At 50.5% G+C, this 26417-nt stretch overlaps 3 protein-coding genes across 3 annotated transcripts; 2 read left to right on the plus strand and 1 right to left on the minus strand.

Annotated features, from left to right (window-relative positions):
* Nucleotides 1–873: 873 nt before the first annotated feature.
* Nucleotides 874–15640, plus strand: HDAC6 (histone deacetylase 6; the record flags this gene model as incomplete). Its single annotated transcript, XM_018045084.1, is given in 25 exon segments — nucleotides 874–958; nucleotides 1066–1106; nucleotides 1776–1872; nucleotides 2028–2125; nucleotides 3337–3441; nucleotides 3558–3626; nucleotides 7096–7222; nucleotides 7319–7384; nucleotides 7477–7536; nucleotides 7616–7705; nucleotides 8030–8136; nucleotides 8226–8293; nucleotides 8553–8724; nucleotides 8814–8942; nucleotides 9101–9269; nucleotides 9622–9755; nucleotides 10275–10343; nucleotides 10454–10646; nucleotides 12056–12205; nucleotides 13645–13819; nucleotides 13930–14354; nucleotides 14438–14542; nucleotides 14675–14821; nucleotides 14917–15045; nucleotides 15256–15640. Coding segments are annotated over 25 exon segments (3079 nt in total), but the record flags the coding sequence as incomplete, so codon positions are not given.
* Nucleotides 15641–16315: 675 nt separating this feature from the next.
* ERAS (ES cell expressed Ras) lies at nucleotides 16316–20342 on the plus strand. The gene is made up of 3 exons (XM_018045085.1): nucleotides 16316–16900; nucleotides 17035–17067; nucleotides 19368–20342. The coding sequence occupies exons 1-3, from the start codon at nucleotides 16671–16673 to the stop codon at nucleotides 20113–20115; spliced, it is 1011 nt and encodes a 336-aa protein (XP_017900574.1). The 5' UTR covers nucleotides 16316–16670; the 3' UTR covers nucleotides 20116–20342.
* A 933-nt stretch (nucleotides 20343–21275) lies between these two features.
* Nucleotides 21276–25887, minus strand: PCSK1N (proprotein convertase subtilisin/kexin type 1 inhibitor). The gene is made up of 3 exons (XM_018045086.1): nucleotides 25610–25887; nucleotides 21911–22383; nucleotides 21276–21598 (listed from the first exon to the last, which is right to left on the minus strand). Exons 1-3 carry the CDS (start codon nucleotides 25853–25855, stop codon nucleotides 21406–21408), a joined length of 912 nt encoding a protein of 303 aa, XP_017900575.1. The 5' UTR covers nucleotides 25856–25887; the 3' UTR covers nucleotides 21276–21405.
* Between the last annotated feature and the right edge of the window lie 530 nt (nucleotides 25888–26417).

The raw sequence follows: 26417 nt of genomic DNA on the forward strand, positions 1-26417 counted from the left end.
GACTGTAGCCTCCCAGGCTTCTCTGTTCATGGGATTTTCCAGGCAAGAATACTAGAGTGGGTTGCCATTTCCTTTTCCAGGAGATCTTCCTGACCCAGGGATTGAAACTGGGTCTCTCGCATTGTAGGCAGACGCTTTACCGTCTGAGCCACCAGGGAGGGAAACACAGTAAACAAACAAAAAACAAGGGATAAAGTGTGTTAGAAGGAGAAGTGCTATGGAGAAATGCTGAAGCAGGAGGGAGAGTAGCAGAAAGTGCCAGTGGAGGAGACTCTTCTGTTTTAAATATGATGATCAGGTAAGGGCCTCACTATCTGAGCAGAGATCTGAAGGAGGTAAGGGAGTGAACTAGGAGAGACATTTGGGAGAAGGTTGTCCTGGGCAGGAAAGAAAGCAAGTGGAAACGCACTTGGTTTGATTATAGGAATAGGGAGGAGCCCAGTGTAGAAGCGAGCAGTAGGAGATGGGGGTCAGAGAGGTGATGGGAGCAGGTGGTCACAGGACTTCTGGGGCATGGAGAGGACTTTAGCTTTTACCCTGAATGAGATGGGAGCCAGGAGAAGGTTTTGAGTAGAGGAAGGATGTGACCTGATTGAGTTTTAACCAATGTCTAGGCTGCTGTGCAGAGAAAGGACTGCGGGGGAGCAAAGGCAGAAGCCAGGAGGAGCCAGCTGAGTTCAATAACCCAGGCCAGAGGTTATGGTAGCAGCAGTGGAGGTGATAGGAGAGGGTCAGGCTCTGGATATGTTGTGAGAACAGAGCCACCAGGTGCCAGAGGTGACTCCAAAGTTTCACGTGTCAGCAGCCGTGGAAGGCAGATGGGGCAGATGTGGTGCTCACCAGTGTCATATATCTGTATCTCTGTTAACCCAGCTTCCCGGAACGCCCAGAGCGGCTCCATGCCATCAAGGAGCAACTGATCCAGGAGGGCCTCCTGGACCGCTGCGTGTCCTTTCAGGTGAGTCCCCCAGCCAACATCCTGGGCGGAAGGCAGATGTCTGAGGGAGGGACCCAGGCACAGCCAGAGCGAGCCTTAGCCCTTTTGTCTCTCTCTTGTCTCCCCAGGCCCGATTCGCCGAAAAGGAGGAGCTGATGTTGGTTCACAGGTGAAGGTTTAGGAGCCTTGTAGGGGATAGGGAGGAGGCTGCCCCTGGGCCAATGCTTTGGAGAAGGAAAGTCACTGAGCCTCTCTGAATCTCAGTGTCATGCCTGTAACCTGGGAACTAGTAAACATAAGGAGGATGTGATATGTACTTAGAATGGTGCCTGGCATATCATCAGTCCCTGGTGAGCCCTTTTTGTGACTGTAATCTGATGTGTAAACAGACAATGGATATGTAGATGGAATGATCAGAGGGTTCCCCCAGTGGGGCTGAAGGAACCCAGAATAAGAGGCCTGTTGTGGTATGTCTCAAGGAAAGTTAGCTTGTCAGAGGGAGTATCGGAGCTGAGAAGAGAAAAAGAATGAGTCCAGTGAAGAAGGCTGAGGAGAGGAAGGTCCAGACAGCTGGGACAGTCTGGCCAAAGGCCTGGAGGTAGGATCTGTATGGCCAGAGCAGAAGACCAAAGGCTATTACTAGAAAATGAGGCAGACTGGGGAAGAGCATGGAAGGTGTCCTCTACCCCAGCTATCCCCCACATTGACAGGTGAGGAGGCCTGATTTGTCCAGTGGTTTTGATGCATGGAGGACTCAGTTGGGGAGGGTATGGGGCCCCGATTCAGGGCCAGGGAGGGAGGCGGACCCCTGAATCCCATCCCCCATCTATGTACCCAGCCTAGAATATATTGATCTGATGGAAACGACCCAGTACATGAACGAGGGGGAGCTCCACGTCCTAGCAGATACCTATGACTCAGTTTATCTGCATCCGGTATGGATGGAACTGTGAGGGCAGAGGGTGGTGGCCATCCTGGGATTCCCCATTCCCACATCCACACCACCCTGGAAGGAGTAGCTAAGTGGACAGAGCCACTCTCTCCCCTCTCTCCCTCATTCCCCTCTCTGACTCCCTGCTGTCTTCTCCAGAACTCATACACCTGTGCCTGCCTGGCCTCAGGCTCTGTCCTCAGGCTGGTGGATGCAGTCCTGGAGGCTGAGATCCGGAATGGCATGGCCATCATCAGGTAGGCCCACTGGCATTTGGCTTTTTACATTAAAAAAAAAATTCCTTTCTCAAATGTGAAAGGTAGTGATATGGATAGTATATTTACATGGTTCAAGAATCAAATGTTTAAAAAGTTGGCAGTCAGCTACAAGTGAAAGTCCTCCCTATCCCTCACCCCATCTCTAGACCCCTGCTTCCTCTTCTGGAGATAATCACTGTAACCAATGACTCATGTGTCCTCCCTGGAAACAGTCTGTGCCTATTTGTGGGATAAATACCATATTTTGTTGATTCTAAGATGTATATTATTTCATATTTGTAACATCTTGAAATTCAGATGCATCTTAGAAACAGTAATGCCTCAGAATTCCTTTGCATCATTTCCTGCTTTGTTGTTGGCATGTGAAAAAATCACAGTCCATCTTATCAGCCTTGGCACCCCAGAAGTGATGAAATGCAGAAGATACAGCTTTTTTTCTCCCTCCTCTTTGGTTTTAGTTGCTTGATTGTGCCCAACTCTTGTGACCCCATTCCCTGTAGCCCGCCAGACTCCTCTGTCCATGGGATTCTCTAGGCAAGAATACTAGAGTGGGTTGCCATTCCCTTCTCCAGGGGATCTTCCTGATCCAGAAATCAAACCCGGGTCTCCTGCATTGCAGGCAGATTCTTTACCGACTGAGCTACAAGGGAAGCCCCCCTCCCCTTTATTAGCCACAAATTATGGTGGCATTCAACACACTCCCTGTACCATGCGTTTTTCACTTTTATATCTTGGAAAGCTTTTCTCTTTAACGGTGTATAGGCTAGACCTATGTAGAACACCATTATACAAACACGCAGTAAGTTAACCAGCCCCTACCATTGGGCGTTTTAGTTCTCTCCAATCAATTGCTGCTTCCAAAAAATGCCACAGCAAATATCATCCAATTATAAACATGTTATTTCACCCTTTTTGTTACATAGGTTGTGGACTAAGTCCCCAGGAGCAGAAGGACTTGGTATGAGGGTGTATGCATTGATCATTTTAATAAGCATTTTCAAATTTCCTTAAGAGAGAGAAGAGTAGACTAGGGGTGAGGGTCTGAGGGCCCCAAGTACTCAGTTCCTGGCAGCTGCACAGGCATCAGCACTGAGGGTGTTGGTGGTCCAGGAGTAGAGAGCAGGAAGAATCCCTCTCTGCCGAGGAGAACCCCACCACCAGCAATCTGTGGCCTTCCCTGCCCTGCCCAGGCCTCCTGGACACCATGCCCAGCACAGTCTCATGGATGGATATTGCATGTTCAACCACGTGGCCGTGGCTGCCCGTTATGCTCAACAGAAGCACGATATTCAGAGGTCAGCAGCAAACAGCAGGGCGGGTGTAATGAGGGTGATATGAGGTGGGGTGTCCTGGTCTGGGCACTTGTTCCTTGATCTTCTTACATAGTGCCCCCCTTCTCTCCCACTCACAGGGTCCTTATCGTGGATTGGGATGTGCACCATGGTCAGGGAATACAGTTCGCCTTTGACCAAGATCCTAGGTATGCCGTGATGCTAGAGTACTACCCCAAATGCTAGACTCCCAGACACCCCCTACCTTTACAGGCGCAGCCAGAAGGGGCCCCAGAGGGAAGGGAAGGCATTCATATTCGTTGGTTGGACCTGTCCTGGGAACAGGCTCAATGCTGCCCTCTGCATGTCTGCTGTCTCTCTCAGAATTTCACTCTGAGGCAGGGGCTATTGGGGTCCCCATTTTACAGATCAGGGAACTGAGGCTTACAGGTTAAGAGGTCATACAGAGAAGTTGAAGAGACAAGATTTGAGCCCACAGGTATTTGGAGAGCTCATTTACCAAGTTACCCAGGAGCTGAAGTGAACCTCAAAATACTATTTTGTTTTCCAATTATTTGTTAAAAAATTGAAGGGAGTTAATTCCCTGGTCACCTAGTGGTTAGGATTCTGGGCTTTCACTGCCACAGCTGGGGTTCAATCCCTGGTCAGGGAACTGAGATCCCACAAGCTGTATGGCACAGCCAAAAAAAAGTAAATAATATCAAAATGTCTAAAGCAGTGACTCTCCTGTAATTCCCATCACCTCAAAAGTAACTGAATTTTTCCTGTAGATGTACAAATATTCATCATTATCATTACTATTATTAATATACTACCACTACATTTTCTTCGGCAACTTGCTTTTTTGTTTTTAACAGTATGGTGTGGGCACCTCTCCATGTTAGTACCTCTGAAAAGCATCTCATTCTTTGTAAGGCTCTACCATGTTCCATGGTATGGCTGTAACTTTGGTCATTTAATCCTAGGACATTTACAGTGCTTCCCAGTCTTTGCTATTACAAACAATTCTACAGTGAATAGTCTGGTAAATAAATAATTTTATGCTTCTCTGAGCACATCTGTAGGATGTTTTATCTGGGCTTTTATTGAATTGACTGCATAAATTGTACTTTCTTCCTTGTAAAAGGGCTCTTGCGCTCCTGTAGCACTTTATCTAATCTAGGTTGGTGGTTCTCCAGACATTGCTTTGTTTATTTTCCACCATTCAGTGTTGCCGACACATGTTCAGATATCAGTCTGATTTCATTCCTTTCCAATATATTTTCCTTTCTGGATGGTTTTAGGTTCTTCCTGGTGCCCTAAATTTTCACTTCACCACTGATTCTACTTACCAGTGGTAGACATTTTTACGTCAGAATATTCACACCTTTCTTAAATCCTCAGAAGTTTTCTGTTAGATTGTTGATGATTTCTTCTACTGTGTCCTCTCTGGTCTCTCTTGTTAGTCAGATGTTAGACTTCTGGGTTGATCCTCTGTATCTCTTATTTTTTATCTCATATCTTCTGTCTCTTTTTCCTTTTGCTCTGTATCCTGGGAGATTTACTCAACTTCACCTTCTAATTCAACAGTCCTTCTGTTGAATTGTGTGTTTATGAATTCTTTTAATCTCCAAGAACACTTTCTTGCTCTCTCTGTCTATGCTCTACTAAGCTTTAGTTTACTTATTTTCTTTGTCTTCATAACAGTGTTTTAAGAACTATCCTCCTGATGGAGTTAAGAGACAGAGATAAGGAAGCTGGATGATTGAAGGTCATGGATAGATTTCTTTTTCATTTATACATTCTTATTCATAAGGAAGAATATATTCATAGTTCTTCATATCTATACATATAGTCAGTCATATATCCACAGAAGAATACAGCTGTTGCCTCCAAGGCATTTATTAAAAAGAATGACTAATCATATTAAGGAAATCTTATTATCATGCCTAAGAAAATTAACAAGAATTCCGTTAATAAACTAAAACTTAGTAGTTAAAAGGAAAAAATAAATTTAGTGAGTTTGTCATTCAGTGACAGAATTGACTTTGAGTGCATTGACCTAGATTTGTGCTTGACTTCTCCAGAAGGGAAACTTCAAAACTGTCTTGGGTATCCTCCCAACATGTTCAGTATGGGAGAGGGCTCACTGGGGCCCTGGACCCCCAGACAACTTTCCAGGGATTTGTTGAAGTCTCTAATTGTCGACGTCCTTTCTCCCACTCTGTTTTCCTGCGTTGATTCTTGTTTAAAATATCTTTACTATCTTTTGATAGGATTGTAGGGGAGTGAGGAGGTAAACCTGTGCTATTAATCTACCATTCTTTTACTGGAAGTTGATTGAACTTATTTTATTTATTTACTTATTTTTGGCCATGCCTCAGCTTGTGGGATCTTAGTTCCCTGATCAGGGATGGAACCCAGACCCTTGGCAATGAAAGCACAGAGTCCTAACCACTGGGCCATTAGGGAATTCCCAGTTGAATTTATTTTATCTCCTTCTGTTTGTTTTATAAACTTGGGCTTTCTTCAGATCTTTTCTTTATTCCTTTCTTTCCCTGATTATAATCTTTATGTTCTACTATATATTTATCTATCAGAGTCAAAAGTGAAATAATCACCCCCTCATCTGCTCAAGACCAGAGTTTTCGCATGGACTTCATCCCCTAATTCCAAGATAGTTTTCTTCGATTTCAGAAATCCTTTTGTACCAGTTTGCATTTAATTTCACAACTACAGTATCAACATTTATTAAAATGTGACTGTTAAGTTTGCCTAGATTCATTGCTTACCACTATTTCTTGCCTTTTCCTAAAATGGAAAAAAAAATGCTGCCTTAAATCCTTTCTGGAACAAGGCAGGAAGTGAATGAACAGATGGATAGAAGGATGGATGAGAGATATTCATTTTGATTGCCTCAGTCAAAATCAAGCCCTCCTACTGGGCTTACTATCAGAACATATACCATTGTGACTTTTCAGTATCTGTTCTGTGTCAGTCTTCCTCACTGCTCTGAGTGCTCAGTTTCTCTAGAAAACAGAAGTGATAGAGGTGGCCTGTAAGGTATTGGAGAGAAGGAATTGCCCCCTCACTGGCCTCATGGAGCCCCAGCCAGCATCCTCACTCTAGCCTCACATAGCTCCTGAGTCTCCCCACTTCCTTCAGTGAAAATACTAAGCTCCCTAGCCTTGCCTGGCATTCTTTTCAGCCTTACCTGGCTCCCACTAACTAAGAGCCACATGCCCCATGGGCCTCCAGTGTCACAGTGTTCTGCGTTCACTACCGTGGTAACAGAGGCAGGTGGGTAAGCAGGCATGATCTAGAGTCCCCCATGGGGTCAGGAGCCCTTAGGGGTGGAATAGACCTGATAGCTCTTGGGGTCTCAGAGGTAGAACTGTATGGGCACTGAAAGGGGCAGCAGTGTTTGCTGTGGGAGGAATTTCAGTAAGAGACCAAATGAATGAGTGAGTGAGGTAATGGATAAATGGAAGAATTAATGAATGGGAGGATGAATAATTTGGCAACTGAATGGAAGAATGAATATATGAATTTAAAAATTCATGGGGAAATTATTGAGAGAATGAATGAGTGGTTAAGTCAACTGTGGTAGCTGTGGGTTGGAGGTTTCTGGGGAATACTGACTGAACCCCCCACCTCTTTTTTTTTCTCTGCCTCCAGTGTCCTCTATTTCTCCATCCACCGCTATGAGCAAGGTCGGTTCTGGCCCCATCTTAAGGCCTCTAATTGGTCCACCACAGGTTTAGGCCAAGGCCAGGGATACACCATCAACGTGCCTTGGAACCAGGTCAGTGTCTGCCCACCCTTCACCCCCAAAGTGAGACCCACTTCTGCCCTTCAGAGCAGATGGCAGCACGTCCCCATTATACCTCCCTGTCTGCAGGTGGGGATGCAAGATGCTGACTACATCGCCGCTTTCCTTCACGTCCTCCTGCCAGTTGCATTTGAGGTCCTGGGGCTCTGGGGTGTGCTGGGGCAGAGGTGATGTTGAGGGATGGGCCATGATAGCAGGTGGCCTCATGTGATTCCTCCCTCCTTCAGTTCCAGCCCCAGCTGGTCCTGGTAGCCGCTGGATTTGATGCCCTCCAAGGGGACCCCAAGGTAAGGCAGGTACTTGGGGATGGTGGGAGGGCAGAAGGAGGCCCTGTGGAGCCAGGCTGACCCTCCGTGTCCCCCCCAGGGTGAGATGGCCGCCACTCCAGCAGGGTTCGCCCAGCTCACCCATCTGCTCATGGGTCTGGCAGAAGGCAAGCTGATCCTCTCACTGGAGGTGAGTGACTCACTTCCACTTCAGCCCATGGATCCTGGAAGACAGAAGAACAACATTCAAATCTGGCAGAAGTTCCTGTCCCAGCATTTCCACTTACTAGCTGGACAACCTCACCTACGTCCCTCAACTTCCCTATGCCTCTGCTTCCCTTATGTCAGAGGTGTATCATAATAGTTGTAACCACCTCAGACTATTTGCTCAGCAAATGAAATCACCCTTCAAATGCCTTGGCATGCAGCCAGCACCACCCCAGTGTCATTCATACTCTTCTCTGATAACATCTGGCTCTTTCCTGCCCACCCTCACATGAATTCCTTCTCCCAGGGTGGCTATAATCTCCGCTCTCTGGCTGAAGGTGTCAGCGCCTCCCTCCACACCCTTCTGGGTGACCCTTGTCCTATGTTAGAGTCTCCTGGTGCCCCCTGCCCGAGGTAAGCCCAGGTGGAGGAGGGGAGAAGCAGGCCCCTCACTGCTCATTCAGGAGCTGGTTGGTCACATTTCTCCCTCACTTGACCTCCAGTGCCCAGGTGTCACTCTCCTGTGCTCTAGAAGCCCTGGAACCCTTCTGGGAGAGCCTTGTGAGATCAGGTAGGTGTCAGGGAGTATGTTGGGTCAGGGGTTGGGTAAGGAATGAGCTGTGGGAGGAGTTTCTCTTCAGACCCCACTCTGACCTTCCGGAAGCCACCTTGCTGGGGGGAGGGGGGAGTCATGCCCTCTCTCTTACTGGGCCCTGATTTCAGGCCTCCCACCCCTTTTTAGGTTTGGGTAAACCTCGTTCCAGAGTATTACAGGGATCTAGGTTGGGGGCGGCATAAGGGAGTAGGGTGAATGTGGCCTCCCCTTGCAGTTGAGAGCCTGGAAGAAAAGGACACTGTGGAGAAGGATGATGTGGAAGAGAAGGAGGAAGAGAAACTGCCACAGTCCTCTGAGCTCTCCGTTCCGATATGGCCGGTGCTGCAGGCTCGCACGGGGTTGGTCTATGACCAGCGGATGATGGAGCACTACAACTTGTGGGATAAGTAAGCAGTCAGAGAACCAGGCTAAGTGGGAGGTGGGGAGGGACCCCCGCTTTCAGTAGTAAACCCTGCCTCTGTTCCCTCACTCCTAGCTACCACCCTGAGATGCCCCAGCGCATCCACTGTATCATGCATCACCTGGACGAACTGGGCCTTGCCAAGCGCTGCCAGTCCCTGCCCACAAGGCCCGCTACAGATGCTGAGCTGCTCACCTGCCACAGGTCAGACCCACGTGGCCAGGGTAGGATGGGCCTCAGAGCATGGAGCCTGGGCTTGCCTCTCTGATACATGGAGCTGTTACAAGACACAGGGTGGGGAAGGATGTGGAGGGGACAGAATTACCTGGCTGTCTTCTCAAGTGCCCCCTCTGTACCTCCAGTGCTGAGCACTTGGAACGTCTGCGGGCCACAGAGAAGATGAAGACCCGGGAGCTGCGCCGTGAGGGTGCCAACTATGACTCCATCTACATCTGCTCCAGCACTTTTGCCTGCGCACAGCTGGCTGCAGGCGCCGCCTGTCGCCTGGTGGAGGCAGTACTGGCAGGAGAGGTGCCTGTGCTTTGGGGAGGGGACCTTGGGCCCCTGGCAAGGAAGTCCTGGGAGCACAGGGGGGGGGCTGGGGGGGGGGTGGGGGGGGAGGGCAGGAAAGAGGCAGCTCTGAGAGTTGGGCCAGGCCTGAGGAAAGGGGATTTGGAGAGCAGTCCGCAATGGAAGGGGACTACAGCCCCAGCTCGCCAGAGGCCTTACTCACAGGGAAGTGCACCCAGGGGGATGGGGCCTACAGGGCTGTGGGGAGGAGGCCTTAGCAGCTGGTGGAGTAGTAGGGGCACAAGAGACAGGGAAGGGGAGGGAAAGCGGTGAGGGTGGGTGGTCTAATCTTTGCTTCCTGCCCCTCCCCCAGGTTTTGAATGGCATTGCTGTAGTGCGACCTCCTGGCCACCATGCAGAGCCGGATGCAGCTTGTGGTTTCTGTTTTTTTAATTCTGTGGCTGTGGCTGCTCGCCATGCCCAGGCCATCAGTGGGCATGCACTGCGGTAAGGCTCCCTGCCCCCACTGCCCAGTGCTTACTCAGCAGGCCCTGTAATGCAGCCCCCAAAGTTACCCAGGACCACCCCAGGGTCCAGTTGCCCAGCACTTCCAGAAAAGGACGAAGGAGGATCTAGCTTCTGGGGCCTGACCCAAATGGGATCCCCAGATTGTGGCATGCAGGTGCTTATCAAACAGAATCCAGGGTCCCCTGCCCCAGAATTTCTGGCCCTTGATGACTATCCTAACAGAACCCAGGGTCTGGCTTCTGGTGCTTACTTCAAAAGGCCCATGGCACTTATCCACATGGGGCCCAGGATCTGGCCCTGAGCACTTGCTCTGGCCCACTGTGAAGCCCTTAGGACTCTGATAGGACCCACAAGCCTGCCACCCAGCGCTTTCCCCAGGGACTCAGGGTCCTGCCACCCGCAGTAAATGTCCTGGCACACAGACTCCAGGGGTGTAGCCCCTGCCCTCCCCCAGGGAACCAGTGTTGCCAGGTAACTAAGGTGCTGTCCCCTCCTCAGGATCCTGATCGTGGACTGGGACATCCATCATGGTAATGGAACTCAGCACATATTTGAGGAGGACCCCAGGTGAGGGGCTGGGGCAGGGGCTGGAGTGTGGTCAGGGAGATGGGCAGGCCATGCCTCAGGGGCACCTTGCTAACCAGCTGTTGTCCCCCCTTCCCACCCTGTCCCCACAGTGTGCTGTACATTTCCCTGCACCGCTATGATCATGGTACCTTCTTTCCCATGGGGAATGAGGGTGCCTGTACCCGGATAGGTAAAGCTACAGGCACAGGATTCACTGTCAATGTGGCCTGGAATGGGCCCCGCATGGGTGATGCTGACTACCTGGCTGCCTGGCACCGTCTGGTGCTTCCCATTGCTTATGAGGTATGATTCAGGGTGCACGTGATAAGACTCTGTATGTGGTAGTGAGTGTGCATGTATCCAACTTACAGGTGACTGATCCTGTGAGAGGGCCTGTGGGTGACAGTAGTGATGGCTTTGGGTGAGGGGATGTGACTGTGTGATGGCCTTTGGGTATGTCTGTGCAGTATCTGTCTGTGACTGCCCTCTGTGTGTAACTGTGAGGACTTCTGGGTGTGTGAGAGTAATCTTGCCTGCAAGTATGGCTGGTTGTGAACATGTCCCATGTGTACACCATCACTAGTGCTGGTCTGTGTGTGATGGTGGCCCCATGTGACTGCCATCTCTATGAAACTGCACGGTGTTGAGGGGTTCGAGTATGTGTGAGACTCTACAGGTAGCTATTTGTCACTACCATTGCTCTGTGTGATGGCTGTGATATTGTGCACAGCTCTCTCTCTGACAGTCATCTCTCCAACTGTCTGCTATGGCCTATATATTAATATATATTTGCCTGACACTAAGTAGCTATAGGTAACTCTTCTCCATGTATAAACCATGTATGTCCGTGGCAAATCATGTATACATGACTTACTCTGAGGGTTGATGAATGTGAGTGCCATTTTTGTGACCTCTGTGCAGACATGCGTGCTCAGATGTGTATGTATGTCTGTGCACAGTGGCTGTGACTACCATCTGTGTTTTTGTAACTCTGAAATAGTATGTTTGGACTGTGCAAGTGTCCATTTCCTGTGGGTGCAACAGCATGTATGACTATTTTACTTTTGGTGGTGACGTGTATAATTGTGTTGGTGCAGGAGTAGCTGTGGATTACTGTTCCCTCTGAGAAATTATGTGTGTGTGTGTATGTGTGACTAATACCATGAATAGTCCAGTCTGTATGAGACTGTTTGATTGTGTGTGGCACTTTTGTTGTCATCTTCTATGATGGAAGCATGTGTGTACCTCTCTTTAGCACTGTGTATAAAACCCTGTGTTGTGCACATGTGTCCCATGTTTGATCCAGGGAGGGGAGTGTTTGCCTCTTGGTCTCAGCCTTGGGTGTGTATGTGAGAACATAATCTCTCTGTTTCATGTCACTGTCTCTTGACATGAGTCTCCATAGCTTACAATTCTGCTTCATGTCCCCATCCATGCATTTCTCACATCTGCATCTCTCTATCTTGTGTCTCAAAATCTGTCTGATGTGTCCATGTCTCCAAGTCTCTCTTGTGTCTCCATGTCCTGCCCTCCCTATTTTCAGGGCTCTGGGCTTGTGTCTCCTGGGCTCCAGGTCCCATGTCTCCATCCCTCTGACTTGCATCACCCTGTTTTCATTTGTCCTTGTCTCCATGTCTCTGGGTCTCCCTGAGCTACTAAGTCCCCATGCCCCCTCCTTCATGCTCAGTGTGTCTCTTCTCTCTCTGCCTCAGTTTAACCCAGAACTGGTGCTGGTCTCAGCTGGCTTCGACGCTGCTCGGGGGGATCCTCTGGGTGGCTGCCAGGTGTCGCCTGAGGGCTATGCCCACCTCACCCACCTGCTGATGGGCTTGGCCAATGGCCATATCATCCTAATCCTAGAGGTAACTCTCTTAGTCCCTCTTCCCATGGTCGGAGGATGGTCAGGAAGGCTTGGGTGTCCCCACCTGGGATTGTGGGCATACACTGTGCATTAATAACACCAGCATGAGCAGCTTTAATTGAGTACTCACTATGTGCAGGACACTTCCCTCAGTACTTAACATGCGTAACTAATGCATTTACTTAAAACAGTCTTGGGAGGTAAGGTCTGCTGACCTTACCATTTTCCTCTCTCAAGATCAGGGAAGCTGAAACACAGAGAGCTGTAGTGACTAGCCAGAGATCACACATTTAATAATGGCAGAGGCAGGCTTGGACCCAAGAAGCCTGGCGCCAAAGTCTGTGCTTTTTACCTCTGCTTGAGCTGTATCCAACAAAATCCCAGGACAAAGGAAGTTCACTGACCTTTTGTAAATTACTCAGTGCCCCTGACCCTTGTACCTCAGTATCCTTGTCTGTAAGGTGTGGCTGGCTAATCATGGAGGGGTGCCTGGAATGTCATAAGCCTTGTACAAGAGCTGTAGCTTATTGTTACACATTGTTCATATGTTAGTTTTACTCTCTCAGCAACCTTCTGTGCTGTTATTATTGCTCCTTTACAGATGAGGACAAAAAGTCACAGAAAGATTAATTGACTAGTAAGATGTCCCACCATGTGCCCAGGCCTGCTTGTGGCAGGGCGGAGTGGTGGACTCTCTGCTCAGGTAGCCCAGGTTTCAACCTCAGTGCTACTTCTTACCATCTGTTAGGATCTCAGACAAGTCATCTAATCACTCTGAGCCAAAGTTTCTTTATCAGGAAAAAGAGCAGAGACTGGGGTTCCTATAGAGTGTGAGAAACAGGGGATCCCTTGCCAGATCAGGACAGAGGTTCATGTAGAGAGAAAGATCAGTTGTTCCTATACCAGGGCAGGGCAGGGGCTTCTGGGTGGGTGGGGCCAGGGGTTCCCATTACTGTGGATGCAGGTTCCTGCACTAGTTCGGTCCATGTGACTGTGAGGATTCAGTGCTTAGAATAGGGTCTAGGACTTCCCTGGTGGTCCAGTGGTTAAGACTCTGTGCTTCCACTGCAGGGAAGGGGTTTGATCACTGGTTAGGGAACTAAGATCCCACATGCTGCAAGGCTTGGCCAAAAAAGCCTAGGGTCTAGCACATAGCAAGCACTTGATGAACATTAGTTCTTACTATTGTTGCCATCAGTGCTGTTGTGGTTGTGGTTAATATTATCTTGCACATTACATCACAAGTTTATCACCCTCACAACCATCTCACACAGTAGGTGCTACTCATCTGATACATGTGGGTTCTACTTACTTGTCCCCAGTACCCACCCTCCAGACTTTCAGGGCCCCAAGGGGAGATTGGGAGGCAAGACATTGTGTCTCCTGAATTCCCTGAGGACTACCCCATCATACCTTTCCCTCCTCTTTTCCTTAACAAAGGGTGGCTATAACCTGACGTCCATCTCAGAGTCCATGGCTGCCTGCACTCGTTCCCTCCTTGGGGATCCACTGCCCCTGCTGACCCGGCTGCGGCCCCCACTATCTGGAGCCCAGGATTCTATCACGAAAACCATCCAAGTCCATCGAAGATACTGGCGCAGTTTGCGGGTCATGAGTGAGTGGGCACAGGGCATTGGGGGCAATGGGGGCTCAGGGGAGGCCAGGGATCAGAGGTGAGAGAAAAGATAGCACCCACATTCAAGAATCTCCCTCCCATGGTTCCAGAGCGCAAAAACATAGAGGGACTGTCCAGTTCTAAGTTGATCACCAAGAAGCCATCCCAACCAGCCAGTTCTGAGCTAGCCAATGTGACGACCACAGTGGAAGGGAACATCCTGGGGGCAGGCATGGGACAGGCCGCCTCAGAAGCATCTGTGAAAGAGTCCACTCCAGATCAGACTGAGTCAGCGACAGCTCCAGTAGAACTTACTCAGGGCCAGTCCTCAGACACAGCCACACAAGGAGCTGCACTGGACCAGACCATCTCAGAGGGGGCCACAGGAGGAGCTGAGCTGATCCAAAACCCGCCAGCCTCATGCATCAACAACAGGATTCCTCCTGCCTTACCCGTGCAAGGAGCCGCAGCCCAGACATCCCCTAGTAAGCTGACGGCAAACCTCAGAATATTGGACCTAGATAGCACGACTCAGGTAAGGCCCACCACACCCAGGTAAGGGGAAGAAGGGATGAGGATCAGGCCTCCTAGATACATCTTTCCTCTCCATGTGTACAGGAGCCCTCAGAAGAGGAAGGACTACTAGGAGAGGCAGCTGGAGGTCAGGACACGAATGAGTCAGTGCCAGTGCAGGTCTTTGGAGATCATGCTGACACTGACCAGGTGAGCTCAGGGAGAGGCTAGAACGGTGGCTTCCTTCTCACACCCATTTGTGCCTCGACCTAGGAGTATGTGCTAAAAGAACGTATAATGGGGAGATAGAGTCCCTAGCTTACTCAGTTTTACCCACCTCAGGTCATGTTTTATGCTGTGAGACCACTGCTTTGGTGTCCTCATTTGGCGGCAGTATGCCCCATACCTGAGACAGGGCTGAATGTGACCCAACCTTGTCAGGACTGTGGAACACTCCAAGAGAACTGGGTGTGTCTGTCTTGCTATCAGGTATGCTGCTAAAGAAGAGTGTGGGGTGGAGGTTGACCCAGGAGCAAACCCTAGGTGGGTCTAATCTCTACCCAACACTCTTTCCCCAACCTCAGATCTACTGCGGTCGTTACATCAACGCTCATATGCTCCAACACCATGAAGGTTCGGGACACCCACTAGTACTCAGCTATGCCGACCTGTCTGCCTGGTGTTACCACTGTCAGGCCTACGTCCACCACAAGGTGGGCCCTGGGCAGACCCTCTAATGTGTGCATACTCATACTCCCTCCCCTACACACACACCTTTTGTGATTGGGTAAGGGACAATTGGAAACCCTTCTGCATGTGGGATAGGCCAAGAGACAGTGTGGTTGAGGGCTGGAGTTGGGGCAGCCTCCTAGCTAAGGTAGAGGGGTGCTCACTTTACCTCCCCTCTCTTGCCTCCTCCTCAGGATCTCCTAGCAGTGAAGAACATCGCCCACCGGAACAAGTTTGGGGAAGACATACCCCATTCAGACTAAATCCCAGGATGTGCTCCTTTACCTTCAGAGTCCCAAGACAGACCAGCCTTAGTTCATCCCATCCTGAAGACCCTTTCCAACTCCCCCAGGGTGCTGATTTAAGTGTACGTACTTATATGAAGACTGTGGTCATCGATTGTATATCTCTCCCTGCCTACTGCCTGCTCAAGGGACTCTATCTACTCTGCCCCAAAAGGAAAGGGGAGCACAGCTCAGTGACCCCAAAGGGGCCTGCTATAAACCTACTTTGGAGGGCAGAAGAATCAACTGAAGTATGGCAGGGTTGCATATGCAATAAAGTACAAACTCTTACAACACCTGGAGAAAGCTGTTAACCTTGAGTGGGTAAAGAAGCCCACCCTTCTGGCCAACAGAGCTGATGAGTGATGAAGGAATGAAGGTGTGGGTCTTTATGGGTCTTTGTTAGGTCAACCCCTTGTTCAACCAGTGCCCCCCCAAAATTAACTGACAATAGAGCAAGAAGCTTAACTGGCTCCATAAGAGATTAAATGGTGAACTCTGTGAGACAAGGAGCACCTGCCTTAGAAACAGAAGGCTTACAGCCAGTCCCAGCTACACCCTGGGCTGGGAAGGTGAGAAAAATGATCATGAAGTGTCCTCATTAGGCCTCAGCCTTCCCATATGTCTTTTTGCCTTGATTGTGGGGGTGGGGAGGGGGGAACAATGTCCAGGTTTACCATGCTTAGATTTGGTGGTCATGGGTAGCTTTCCTGGGGGAAGGAGTATCTACTACTGACCAAGGGTGGGGAATTGGAGGATAATTGGGGGGTTTTATTTCCCCTACATAATGAGAATTGTTTTGGCTACTCAAAGGAGTCCAGGCTGATGTTTCCTGGACTTTTTTTCATGGCCACCCTCGTGCTCCCAAGATGACTATCAGAGCCTCACCCAATCAAGAAAAGAGAATGGGGAAAGGGGCTGCTGGTCAGCTCAGTCATCCCCTTTAAAGGAGCATTCTGGTTGCCCCACCTCCGCAACTCCTACTTACATTTCATTGGTCAGAATTGTGTCACATGACAGCCATAGCTGCAAGGGAGTCTGGGAAATGTAGCTTGGCACATATCTATCTCAAATCAGGTTCTTTAGACCTTTACAGAATAACACCTGCTTTGCAACTTTCTCCTCCCTTCAGGACCGGATGCAACTCTCTCCCATGCTACCAAAACACCTGCTTGAGGCAGCGCAAGCTCCCAGGCCTCAGAGAGGCCCTCACAAAACATTTCGCAAAGACGGGACACTCAGGTTAAAAATGTGACAACCGCCCCATACTAAACACAGAAAATCACGTCCCAGGTGGGGGCAAGGTAAAGAAGGGGTACAGAAGGATGCACGAGGTACACAGGGTAGTCGGCGCTTACAGCACACTTCAAGAATACCTCAGGGCACACTCACCTGGGAGCGCTGACAGGGGTGCGCCAGCAGAGGGGCCTGAGGGCAGCCTGATGCGCATGTGCACTCCCTTCCTCCCCTTCCCCATCCCGCCACTGGGACCTGAGGGAGCATCTCCTCTGTCAGAGCGGCGGTTGGGGTCGCCACCGGCCTTCCTGGAACTGAGGTGAGCCGGGTCGCCAGGCCTCCCCCTGCGCCCTGCCCCCACACCGATCTGGGCGGTCCTTCTACTTAAGGCTGTGGGGGTGTGGCCGAGGTCAGGTGTGAGGGCAGTTTCCCCTGTTTGTCTCCCCTCCTCAGAGACCAGCAACCTCCAGCCGCCTTTGTGAGGACGTGAGTATGGACCTGGGTGAGGGTGTAGGCCCCAAAGCGGAGCGGGCGGGAAGGTGCAGGCCGAGTGCGGCTTTGGGGGGAAACCGGGTGTGCGACCATCCCAGCCCCACAGCGGGCCAGCCTCCTGGGCTTTAGTCAGGGGATGCCTAATTGAAGTGGTGCGGAGCCCAGGCCACCTTGGGAGGAGATGGAGGGGACTGCCGTTGGGTGGACATGCCCCTCCCTCCTTGGGTGAGGGAGGCGACAGCGGTTCATGCCTGGGGGAGGGGTCCCCGACCACCCTCCACTGGCAGTTGGCACCGTTGCTTCCCCATTCCCCTGCCACCCTGCAATGGTCTGTGTGACCTCGGGTGAGTCATCGCCACTCACTTTCCCAAGCCTCGCTGTTCCGGTTCCTCGTTGCATGGCAGCCTCAGCCCCGGTGACCCCCGCCCAGAGCGAAGGCCCCTCACACCTGGCCCTGTCTCAGGTGACAGCGGCCACCTCTCCAGCCGCCTGCACCCTGTCCCCTGCCTCCAAACCCTCAGCAAAAACCCTGTCAGGCCAGCCTCCGGAACATCCCAAATCCCGTTCTGCTCTCATACAGGTCCCCTATGGCCTGCATTGCTGCCCTGGCCCCTGGCTGGCCCTCTCTCCTCAGCCCATCCTCATGATCGGATCTCTCCGTTTCTGCCCCCAACCGGGGTGGGGGGACCACCAGAGCTCTGTCTTCTGCTAACCTCTCCCTATCAGGTCCCCTTTCCTGGCGGGAGGGCACATTCCACAGCTCTTTTCAGGGATCCTCTCTGGGCTGAGGCCCCGCAGCTGGATCTCCACCTGGGACCTTCCCCCCAACCCCAACTCTGACCCTCGGATCCCAAATGCCACAGAATTCCCCCATCCCACCTAGCTGCCACTGCCCTGGGGCTTCCGGGGAGACTTGGGGCCTCAACCATTATGATGCATATCCTGAGGCCACACACCAAACCAGGATCAGGGATGTGTATTGAAAGGGTTAATGAAAGTGAAAGTGAAGTTGCTCAGCCGTGTCCTACTCCTTGTGACCCGTGGACTGTAGCCCACCAAGCTCCTCCGTCCATGGGATTCTCCAAGCAAGAATACTGGAGTGGGTTGCCATTTCCTTCTCCAGAAAGGGTTAATGGTGACATTCTATTAATAGTAGACGCTAATTGAGCACCTGCTGTGTCTTCTAACTGCATGGTAATTTACTTGCTTATCTTGTTTATTGTCTCTTTCTCACTTCCAGAATCCTCCCAAGAGCAGGGACTTTATTTTGTTCTCAGCCACTTCACCACCCCCACACCTCCTGCCCCCAACCCTACCTCCCATCTCCACACCCATCACAATGCCTGGCATGCAGGAAGGTCCCTGAACTAGTGAATGAAAATTAAATTATAATAGAAATGCCTAACATTAACTAAGCACCTTCTCCCTGCTTATCACCTATTACTGGAGCATTCTTACTGATTTATCTTTGTTGTCTGTTTTCCTGACTAGAAAGTCACGTTCAGGAGGGCCAGGGTTTATTAATCTCTTTTTTCCCCCACCTCTTTGTCCTTGCCACACAGTAGGTTCTCAATAGCTATATGTTGAATAAGTAATAAAGACTAAATTCCAATGATTATGATTAACAGACTTCATAATTAGCTTAATTCTTTGGTTTATTGTTTCCATCTTTTTAAATTTTATTTTTAATTGAAGGATAATTACAATATTGCGTTGGTTTCTTCAATACATCAACATGGATGAGCCATAGGTATTCATATATTCCCTCCCTCTTGATGTTTCCTTCTTTTAGAACATAAACTCCTGGGGGCAGGAATGTTGCTCAGCACAAACTGTGACTGGCAGTGTGCTGGGCTGGGGTCCAACACTGACATGATCTGAAATCAAAACTGATGAAATTCTTGCCGTCCTTCCAGAATGGGAAGGAACTGCTAATGGGCAGGGGGTATCTTTTCCAGGTGACTGGAAATGTTCTAAAATTAGATTACGGTGATGGTCACACAACTCCATGAATGAATTTAAAAAACAATTATACACTTTAGGTTAACTTTACGGTATATAAGTTAATCAAGGTGTTTTAAAAATCCCTGCCTTCACAGAGTTTATGTTGTAAAGGGGAATAAGAGAGAATAGACAACATGAATAATGTATATACTATGTTAGGTGATTGGTACACACTAGGCACTCAATAAATGTTGATTCAATGACACCTGGCTGTCCCCCGTCCCTAAATGGTCTCACCTAATGCCCCACCCCCCCCACCCCCATTGTCTTTCTTTTCTTCCCATCTGCAGGGCCTGCTGTCCACATCTCTTCCCTGAGCTGCCCGTTGGAGCCATGGCACAGCCAACAAAGCCTGACATGTTTGATTTGGGCCTGGGCACCTGGAGCCCTAGATCCCGGGAGCAGAGCCACAGGGCTTGGGGGTCACCCTCCAAGGGTGTAGGCAAGAAGCTGCCTGAGTACAAGGCAGTGGTGGTGGGCGCAAGTGGTGTGGGAAAGAGTGCACTGACCATTCAACTGAACAACCAGTGCTTTGTGGAAGACCACGACCCCACCATCCAGGATTCCTACTGGAAGGAGATGGCCCTAGACCACGGAGGCTGCATTCTGAATGTGCTGGACACGGCAGGGCTGGCCACTCATCAGGCCCTGCGTGACCAGTGTGTGGCGATTGGCGATGGTGTGCTGGGTGTCTTCGCCCTTGATGACCCCTCATCTCTAGCCCAGCTGCAGCAGATGCGGGCCACCTGGGGCCCACACCACACCCAGCCCCTTGTCCTTGTGGGCAACAAATGTGACCTTGTGACCAGTACTGGAGATGCTCGTGCCGCTGCTGCAGCCCTCGCAAAAAGCTGGGGGGCCCCTTTCGTAGAGACCTCAGCCAAGACACGCCAGGGTGTGGTGGAGGCCTTTTCCCTACTCATCCATGAGATCCAAAGGGTCCGGGAGGCCATGGCAAAGGAGGCCACGACAGGGCCAGGTGGGGATAAAGGCCGGCACCAGAAAGCCATGTGCCACTGTGGCTGCTCTGTGGCCTGAAGGTCTTCAGTCTAGAAAAGTGGACCCTCCCCCAGACCAGGGTGATGGTTCCTTCACATGAGCACCCCCCTACCAGCAAGTAGCTGTGTGGGACACTGTTGGTGTCTCTCTCCTGGGGAGGTTTTCTTTTGGTGATGGGCTTTTTGGCAGTGTGGGACATTGTGTTGGTTGTGTTATGTCAAGTTGGGAGATTCTGTGCAAAATTAAATAAATGGTGTTCTTAGGTTTCAAAACTGCCTCCATGCCAAGTGTTATGTGGGTGGGAATGAGACTGAGTGGGGAGAATGTTACTGAGTTGTGAGAATTCTTCCATTCAAGAAATGTGGGGGAAAACCCCTATGTGCCAGGCCCTGCTTTGGATACAGAAGATGTAGAGCCAAGACACTGAAAATCCCTGCCCTTGTAGATAGGACATGAGGCTATGTAGTAAAGGCAGGTGGAGGAACAGAGTGTCGTGGAGGTCAAGGAAAGCCTTAGTAGGTGATATTTGAGCAAAATCTTGTGGAAAACTAGGGGCAGAGGGAATAGCCAGTGTGCACCAGTTACTGCCACACTGACTCCGAATATCTTTAGGGCTGGGATAACAGTACAATAAGAGTGGCCTCTATACTATTAATATCTAATTAGATATTTAAACATTACATATCAAGCTAACAAAATTCATCCTATCCTCCTACCTTGATGAATACATTTTCTCAATAATCTGAAGGCCCAGAAAGTTCCATGCCAGAAGGTGACAGCATTGGGAGGGCTGACCCCTGGCCAGCAGCCCACTCCCTTTCTCTTCCCTCAGGTAGCCCCTCCCTATTTCAGGGAGTTCATGTGTGCAAGTGGACATCCCAGCACCATCCAAGCTCTATTCACCTGCCTCACAAACAGCTTGGTCCTTGGGATGGACTCCGAGAAGGTGCTGCTGAAAGTGGCCCTCAAAGACTTCTGGGGCCCCTATTCCCAACCGAGGCCTAGAAGTGGGGCACAAAATCTGGTAGGCACTGCCATTGCCCACATGGAGATCTCCCCAGGGAGGAGAGGCAGAGACTGCAGGGAGGGGGTTGTCTTAAAAGCGCTGGACCGAGGGCTGGGGCTCCTCTTCCTTTGTCTAAGAAGGGCCATCACAACTTAGTCCACTAGCCCCCTAGAGAGTCACTCACACAAACAAGTACATAGCTGCTTCAGACTGTATTTATTGTGGGGTTGGGTGGGGATCCTGGGGTTCGAGGGCAGCAACTGTGGCTGGCGGGAGATGGCAGGGTGTCCTGGACAGGAGGGTGCACGGGATCCAGGCGGTGCTCAGGGCAGGAGGCGGCGCGCGGGCGCTTGGGGTGCAGGGGTCTCCAGACGCTTCACACGCAGCAGGGCCCCCAGCACGCCCTCAGGGGGTAGCTCAGGGCCCATATCCTGGTCAGCGGCACGGCGGAGGCGACGCGGGGCAGCGACGGCTTCGGTGTCGGCGATTCCCGTTAGGATCCGCCCCAACAAATACCTGCAGTGAGGAGGTGTCCGTGAGTCAACGTCTCGGCCCTAGGACCTGGAGGGCGCCGGTACCTCTAACCTCTCTGGGACCTGGCAGCCTCCTCCCACTCAGGCGTCCCACTGCTTTCTGGAGACAGGTGTCCTCGCCTCCCACTCCAGTCATTCGGATGAAGGGAGCCAGCCAGGCACCTCTGCCCCCACCTAGGGTCCCAGGACCTAGGTGTTCGCACCTCCACCCTGTAAAGAAGGCCCTCCGCCGCTCCTCGCCCTCTTCCTCCTAGGATGATGGCGCCCGCCCCCCGACCGCCCTTCGTGGAGGTACCTCAGCAGCTCAGGGTCCAGGTCTGGCGTCTCGTCGCCGGCGTCCTCGCTATCGGGGCCCGCGGGGCCATCGTCGTAGACTGGGGGCCGGAGTCTGAGCGCCGCGGCGGGGGCAGGCGGGGAGACAAGCTGGGCTGCCAGGGCCGCCGGGTCCAGGCGGGCGCGGAGCAGGGCGCGGGCGAGCTGCGCGGCGGGTGCGTCGGGGTCGTTCTCCAGGCCCAGGGCCGGGTCACTGGTGCGGGGTGCGCCCCAGATGCGCCGGAGCTGCGCCAGGACGCGCGCCTGCTGATCCTCGGCCTCCTGCGCCTCAGCCCGCGCCCGCTCCTGCCGTTCGGCCTCCAGCAGGTGCGCCAGCGCCCGCGCCAGCTCCTGCACAGCCCCCGCAGCCTCTCCCCTCGGCGCCGCCCGCCGGAAGCGGCGATGACCGCTGGCCTCAGCCAAGGGCGGCGAGGCTGCGCCCAGGCTGCGGGGCTCCTGCGGGAAGACAGGTTGGAGGGGGTAGGTCTTCAGCGTTCGCCCGGCCAGAGACTCCCAACCCCGCAGGACTCCGCGGACCTCAAATATCCCTAGATGCCACCAAAGGTACCGTGGGCCCTCGAATATGAGTAGACACCCCTAAGGCCAATGGAAACCCACAAATATCTCTGGTCACACTTAGGGCCACCAAAGACCCCTAGATTCAACCCCAACCCCCCGCACCGCGAATGATTTCCTAGTGACTCAGACTTTGCCCCCCAGGGCTGCTGAAGACCAGGTTTCTTTGTAGGAATAGAGATGGTAGATATGACAGCAATGGATTTTTCTATATTAATGTTGTGGACAATAGGAACTTCTATTTGCATTTTACAGATTCCTACTGTCCATCTGTTTTACCCAAAAGGTAGCAGACTGTTCTATGCCTTGTTTTTTGGAATCTATGTCTAGATCCTACCCTAAAAGCATCCTTTCTCTCTTCGATCCTTCCTTTCTTCTGCTTTGAATCCTTCTCCTATGGATGTACACAATAGTTTATTTAACCAGTCCAACTGATGAACATTGAGGATGTTTCCAATCTTTTTCTATTCTTATAAATAATGTTGGAATGAAAAACTGTGTTCATGTATCATTTATATATCTTTTGTATACATATATCATTTGTATATACAAGTCTATCTGTAAAATAAATTACCCAATGCCTAATGTTCAGTTCAGGCAGTTTTGAAGCAATTTCAGTAAGTTTAAAGAAATAAAAGATATCAAAAGTATGAGAAAGGAACAAAAGACCATTAAATGGCCATAAAGGTTTGAAAAAGAGACATACAGAACATTTAGAAAAATAAATGACATTAAAAATTGAATGGGCAAGTTAAACCACAGATTCAGTGCAGTGGAAGAAATAGGATTGAACAGAGCTTGGAAACTGATTCATACATACTGACAGTTGCTACGACAGAGGGGACCCTGCAGAGCTGTGAGGGACTGGAACAACTTCAGTAAATTGTGCAGGAAAAACAAGTAATCCAAATTTGGGAACAATGGAAAGGGAAAAACTTAATTTGACTACATTCAAGCTAAGAATTTATTTTTATCCCAAGACACCATAAAAAGAATGAAAAGTAAAATCAGAGTAGGAGAATATGCTTGTAACACAAATAATCAATAAAGGAACAGTGTCCAATATACCAAAAATTTCTAAAAAGCAGTAAGAGAAAAGCAAATTAATATAAAAATGGGCAAAACTGATGATCAAGTATTTCACAAAAAAAGGAACCAAAAACAGTTACTAAGCAAATGAAAACTAGTGAACCTCATTAGTAATCAGGAAAATGCAAATTAAAACACCAATGAGATACACTATGCAGGGGGAGTGCAAAAGACTGCCAAAATTAAAGTCTGACTATGTCAAATGTTGATGTCGACGTAGAAAAAATGGAAGCTTTTATACATTGCTGCTGGGAACTCAACTGTCAAAATAACGTTGAGGAACAATTTGGCAACGTCTTGAAAGATGCACATATCATGTGCCCCACTCCTGGGGTGTTACACCCAAGAGTAGCTTTTGTGCATATACTACTGGACAAGGGTTCATGAAAAATTACAGCAGCACTGTTCACAACAGCATAAAAGTGAAGGGAGGAAAAAGGAAACGCCTAGAAACAACCCAAATGTTGTTGCTGGCATATTGAAAATGCATCTATAAATCATGATACACTCATGATATACTCATAGTGTAAAATATTATTCAGTAATAAAAATAAATTAATTATAGCCACATACTTCAATGTGGATGAATCTCACAACCAATGTGTTAAAAAAATCAAGTTCCAGAATTCCACTGCAGACTACCTGTTACAACCAGACACCCTGATGACTTCCTAGTGACCCCTAGTGACTACCAGGAGTCAGACACCCAGTATGATTCCATCTCTGTGAGGAAAAATTAAACAAGATATTGTTTAGAGATACAGACATAAATGATAAGCTACAAACAAAAGGGATCAATTAACAGAAAATACAGGATAATGATTATGGAAGAGAGAGACTGCTGTGGCGAGAGGCACCCAGGGGCTTCTAACTATTGGTCATGTTTGATTTAAGCTGAGTAATGGGCACACAAAGGGATTATTTTATCATTATTTCTTACACTGTATATACACATATGTTTAGATATATTCTCATATATAAAGAATACTTTTAAAAAACCATCCTTGATGCAGACAGCCTTGAACTCTACATTAGAGAAGGATGTGCTCCAAGTGCCCTTGATGGCCACCACCCCGAGACCCTCCAGAGAATCACATGTCAATCGTGGCCTCACCCACACTACTTGGAATGACAAGCCTTTAGATGTCAAATATGCAGCCCAACACTGCCCATCCACACTCGGGGGGCTGCACACATTCACACTAACCATGCTATGCAGTTACAATCGCCAAGCCATCTAGATGCAAGAACACGCACCACCCTTTAAAGACATAATGCTGCACAGAGAGCGACATCATGGCTCCTCTCTCCACAATGACACAGCTCCACAAAGAAACAGTCTCATCAACACATATACAAAATCCCAGTCTCTCAGTTCAACAGAACTGAAATGGGGTGTGCACCTAGGGGATGCAAAGACCACTCCCTCCCAAACAAAAAGACAATCACACAGACACACACCCAAACACACAGACACACCCATAAGTCACACCATCACCACAGGAATCACAAACACACCGGTGTCACACTGAGAAAACTCACACACAGAAGCATCACACACAATGCACACCTGGACCCACAATGGCACCTTTGTATGGACGCTCGTAAGCGCTTACATCAAAAGAAACACACAGAGACAGCACACACTCATATCCCTGTCATCACATCTTGCGGACACAGACCGAGGTCCGCATCCCCCGCCTTACTGTGTGCTACGTCTGTGGACAGCGCCATAGGCGGCGGGCGGGGCGAGGCCGGGCCCAGCGCCTAGTGCGGAGGGGTGCGCAGGGCGCGGCGGCCAGACGACCCCCAGACACTGCCACCCGCACACCCAAGAGACAGAGGCTGGCATGGCCTGGGCGCAGGCTGGAGGCTGGACCCCAGGCCCCCATGGCCAATCTCTCCACAGGTCCCGAGAACTGGGGCCAGCGAGGATAAGGGGCAGGCGACCAGGCACCGACACTCACCTGTAGCATCCTCCCTCCCACCCCCACCCAGAGCCCGACCCGGGTCGCACCTTTACCGGCCTTGCGCAAAGAATGCGGGGTGGCCCAAGTAAGCCCAAGAGCAGCAGCACCAAAAGGCCGACGCCCCCGGCCCGCGGCCCGTGGAGCAGTGGCGACCCCGCCATGCTGCCCCAGCGAGCCGGGCTCCGGACGGGCGGACTGACTGGCAAGTGCGCAGCGCCTGAGCTACCCAGCACCGCTGCGGTGCTTTGCGGCTGCGCACGCTTAGGAATCTTGCCTTTCCCTGCCCACCCCATCCCGTCACTACGCAGGCGCAGCCTTTAGCTCCTTCAGCCTCTGCATCCTGCCCGTTGCCAAGGAGATTCCCGAGGGGCAAGGTGATGAGCTGGAGCCTTTGATGGCGGTTGCCATGGCAGTCGGAGGCCAGTAGCCAGAGCAACAGACCTTGCTGTCGCCTCAGCAGACAGGCAGGAAAAATGACTCAGTGAAGCGGAATGGGGGTCTGGTCGCCCCTGCCGCCCCACTTCTTGGGAAAGAGATATACAATTTTGTTCATTGGATAAACAGTTACGGATGGCCTATGGACCATGGCCTTTACAGAGTGATGAGTTCAATTAGTTCACCATTCTAAGGTGCTGTCCCTTACCTGCATAAAGCAGTTACCAGTAACTGCCTCCCAGAGTGGCTTTGAAGGTTTAATAAGAATGCTATTTAGAGGCCTTCCCTGGTGGTCCTGTGGTTGAGACTTCACCTTCCAATGCAGGGAGCCATGGATTCAATCCCTCATCAGGAAGCTAAGATCCTACATGCCTCCTAGCGGAAAACCAAAACATAAAACAAAGCAATGTCATAACAAAT

Source organism: Capra hircus, unplaced genomic scaffold (assembly GCF_001704415.2).
Source record: "Capra hircus breed San Clemente unplaced genomic scaffold, ASM170441v1, whole genome shotgun sequence".
NCBI classification, from domain to species: Eukaryota; Metazoa; Chordata; class Mammalia; order Artiodactyla; family Bovidae; genus Capra; species Capra hircus.

Coding starts and splice junctions, on each gene's coding strand:
- PCSK1N (XM_018045086.1), bottom strand. CDS start 25,855: ATGGGGTGGGCAGGGAAAGGCAAGATTCCTAAGCGTGCGCAGCCGCAA. Junction 22,384..25,609: donor TTTGCGCAAGGCCGGTAAAG/GTGCGACCCGGG, acceptor GTCTTCCCGCAG/GAGCCCCGCAGCCTGGGCGC. Junction 21,599..21,910: donor CTGGACCCTGAGCTGCTGAG/GTACCTCCACGA, acceptor TCCTCACTGCAG/GTATTTGTTGGGGCGGATCC.
- ERAS (XM_018045085.1), top strand. CDS start 16,671: ATGCACGAGGTACACAGGGTAGTCGGCGCTTACAGCACACTTCAAGAA. Junction 16,901..17,034: donor CCGGCCTTCCTGGAACTGAG/GTGAGCCGGGTC, acceptor TCCCCTCCTCAG/AGACCAGCAACCTCCAGCCG. Junction 17,068..19,367: donor CCAGCCGCCTTTGTGAGGAC/GTGAGTATGGAC, acceptor TCCCATCTGCAG/GGCCTGCTGTCCACATCTCT.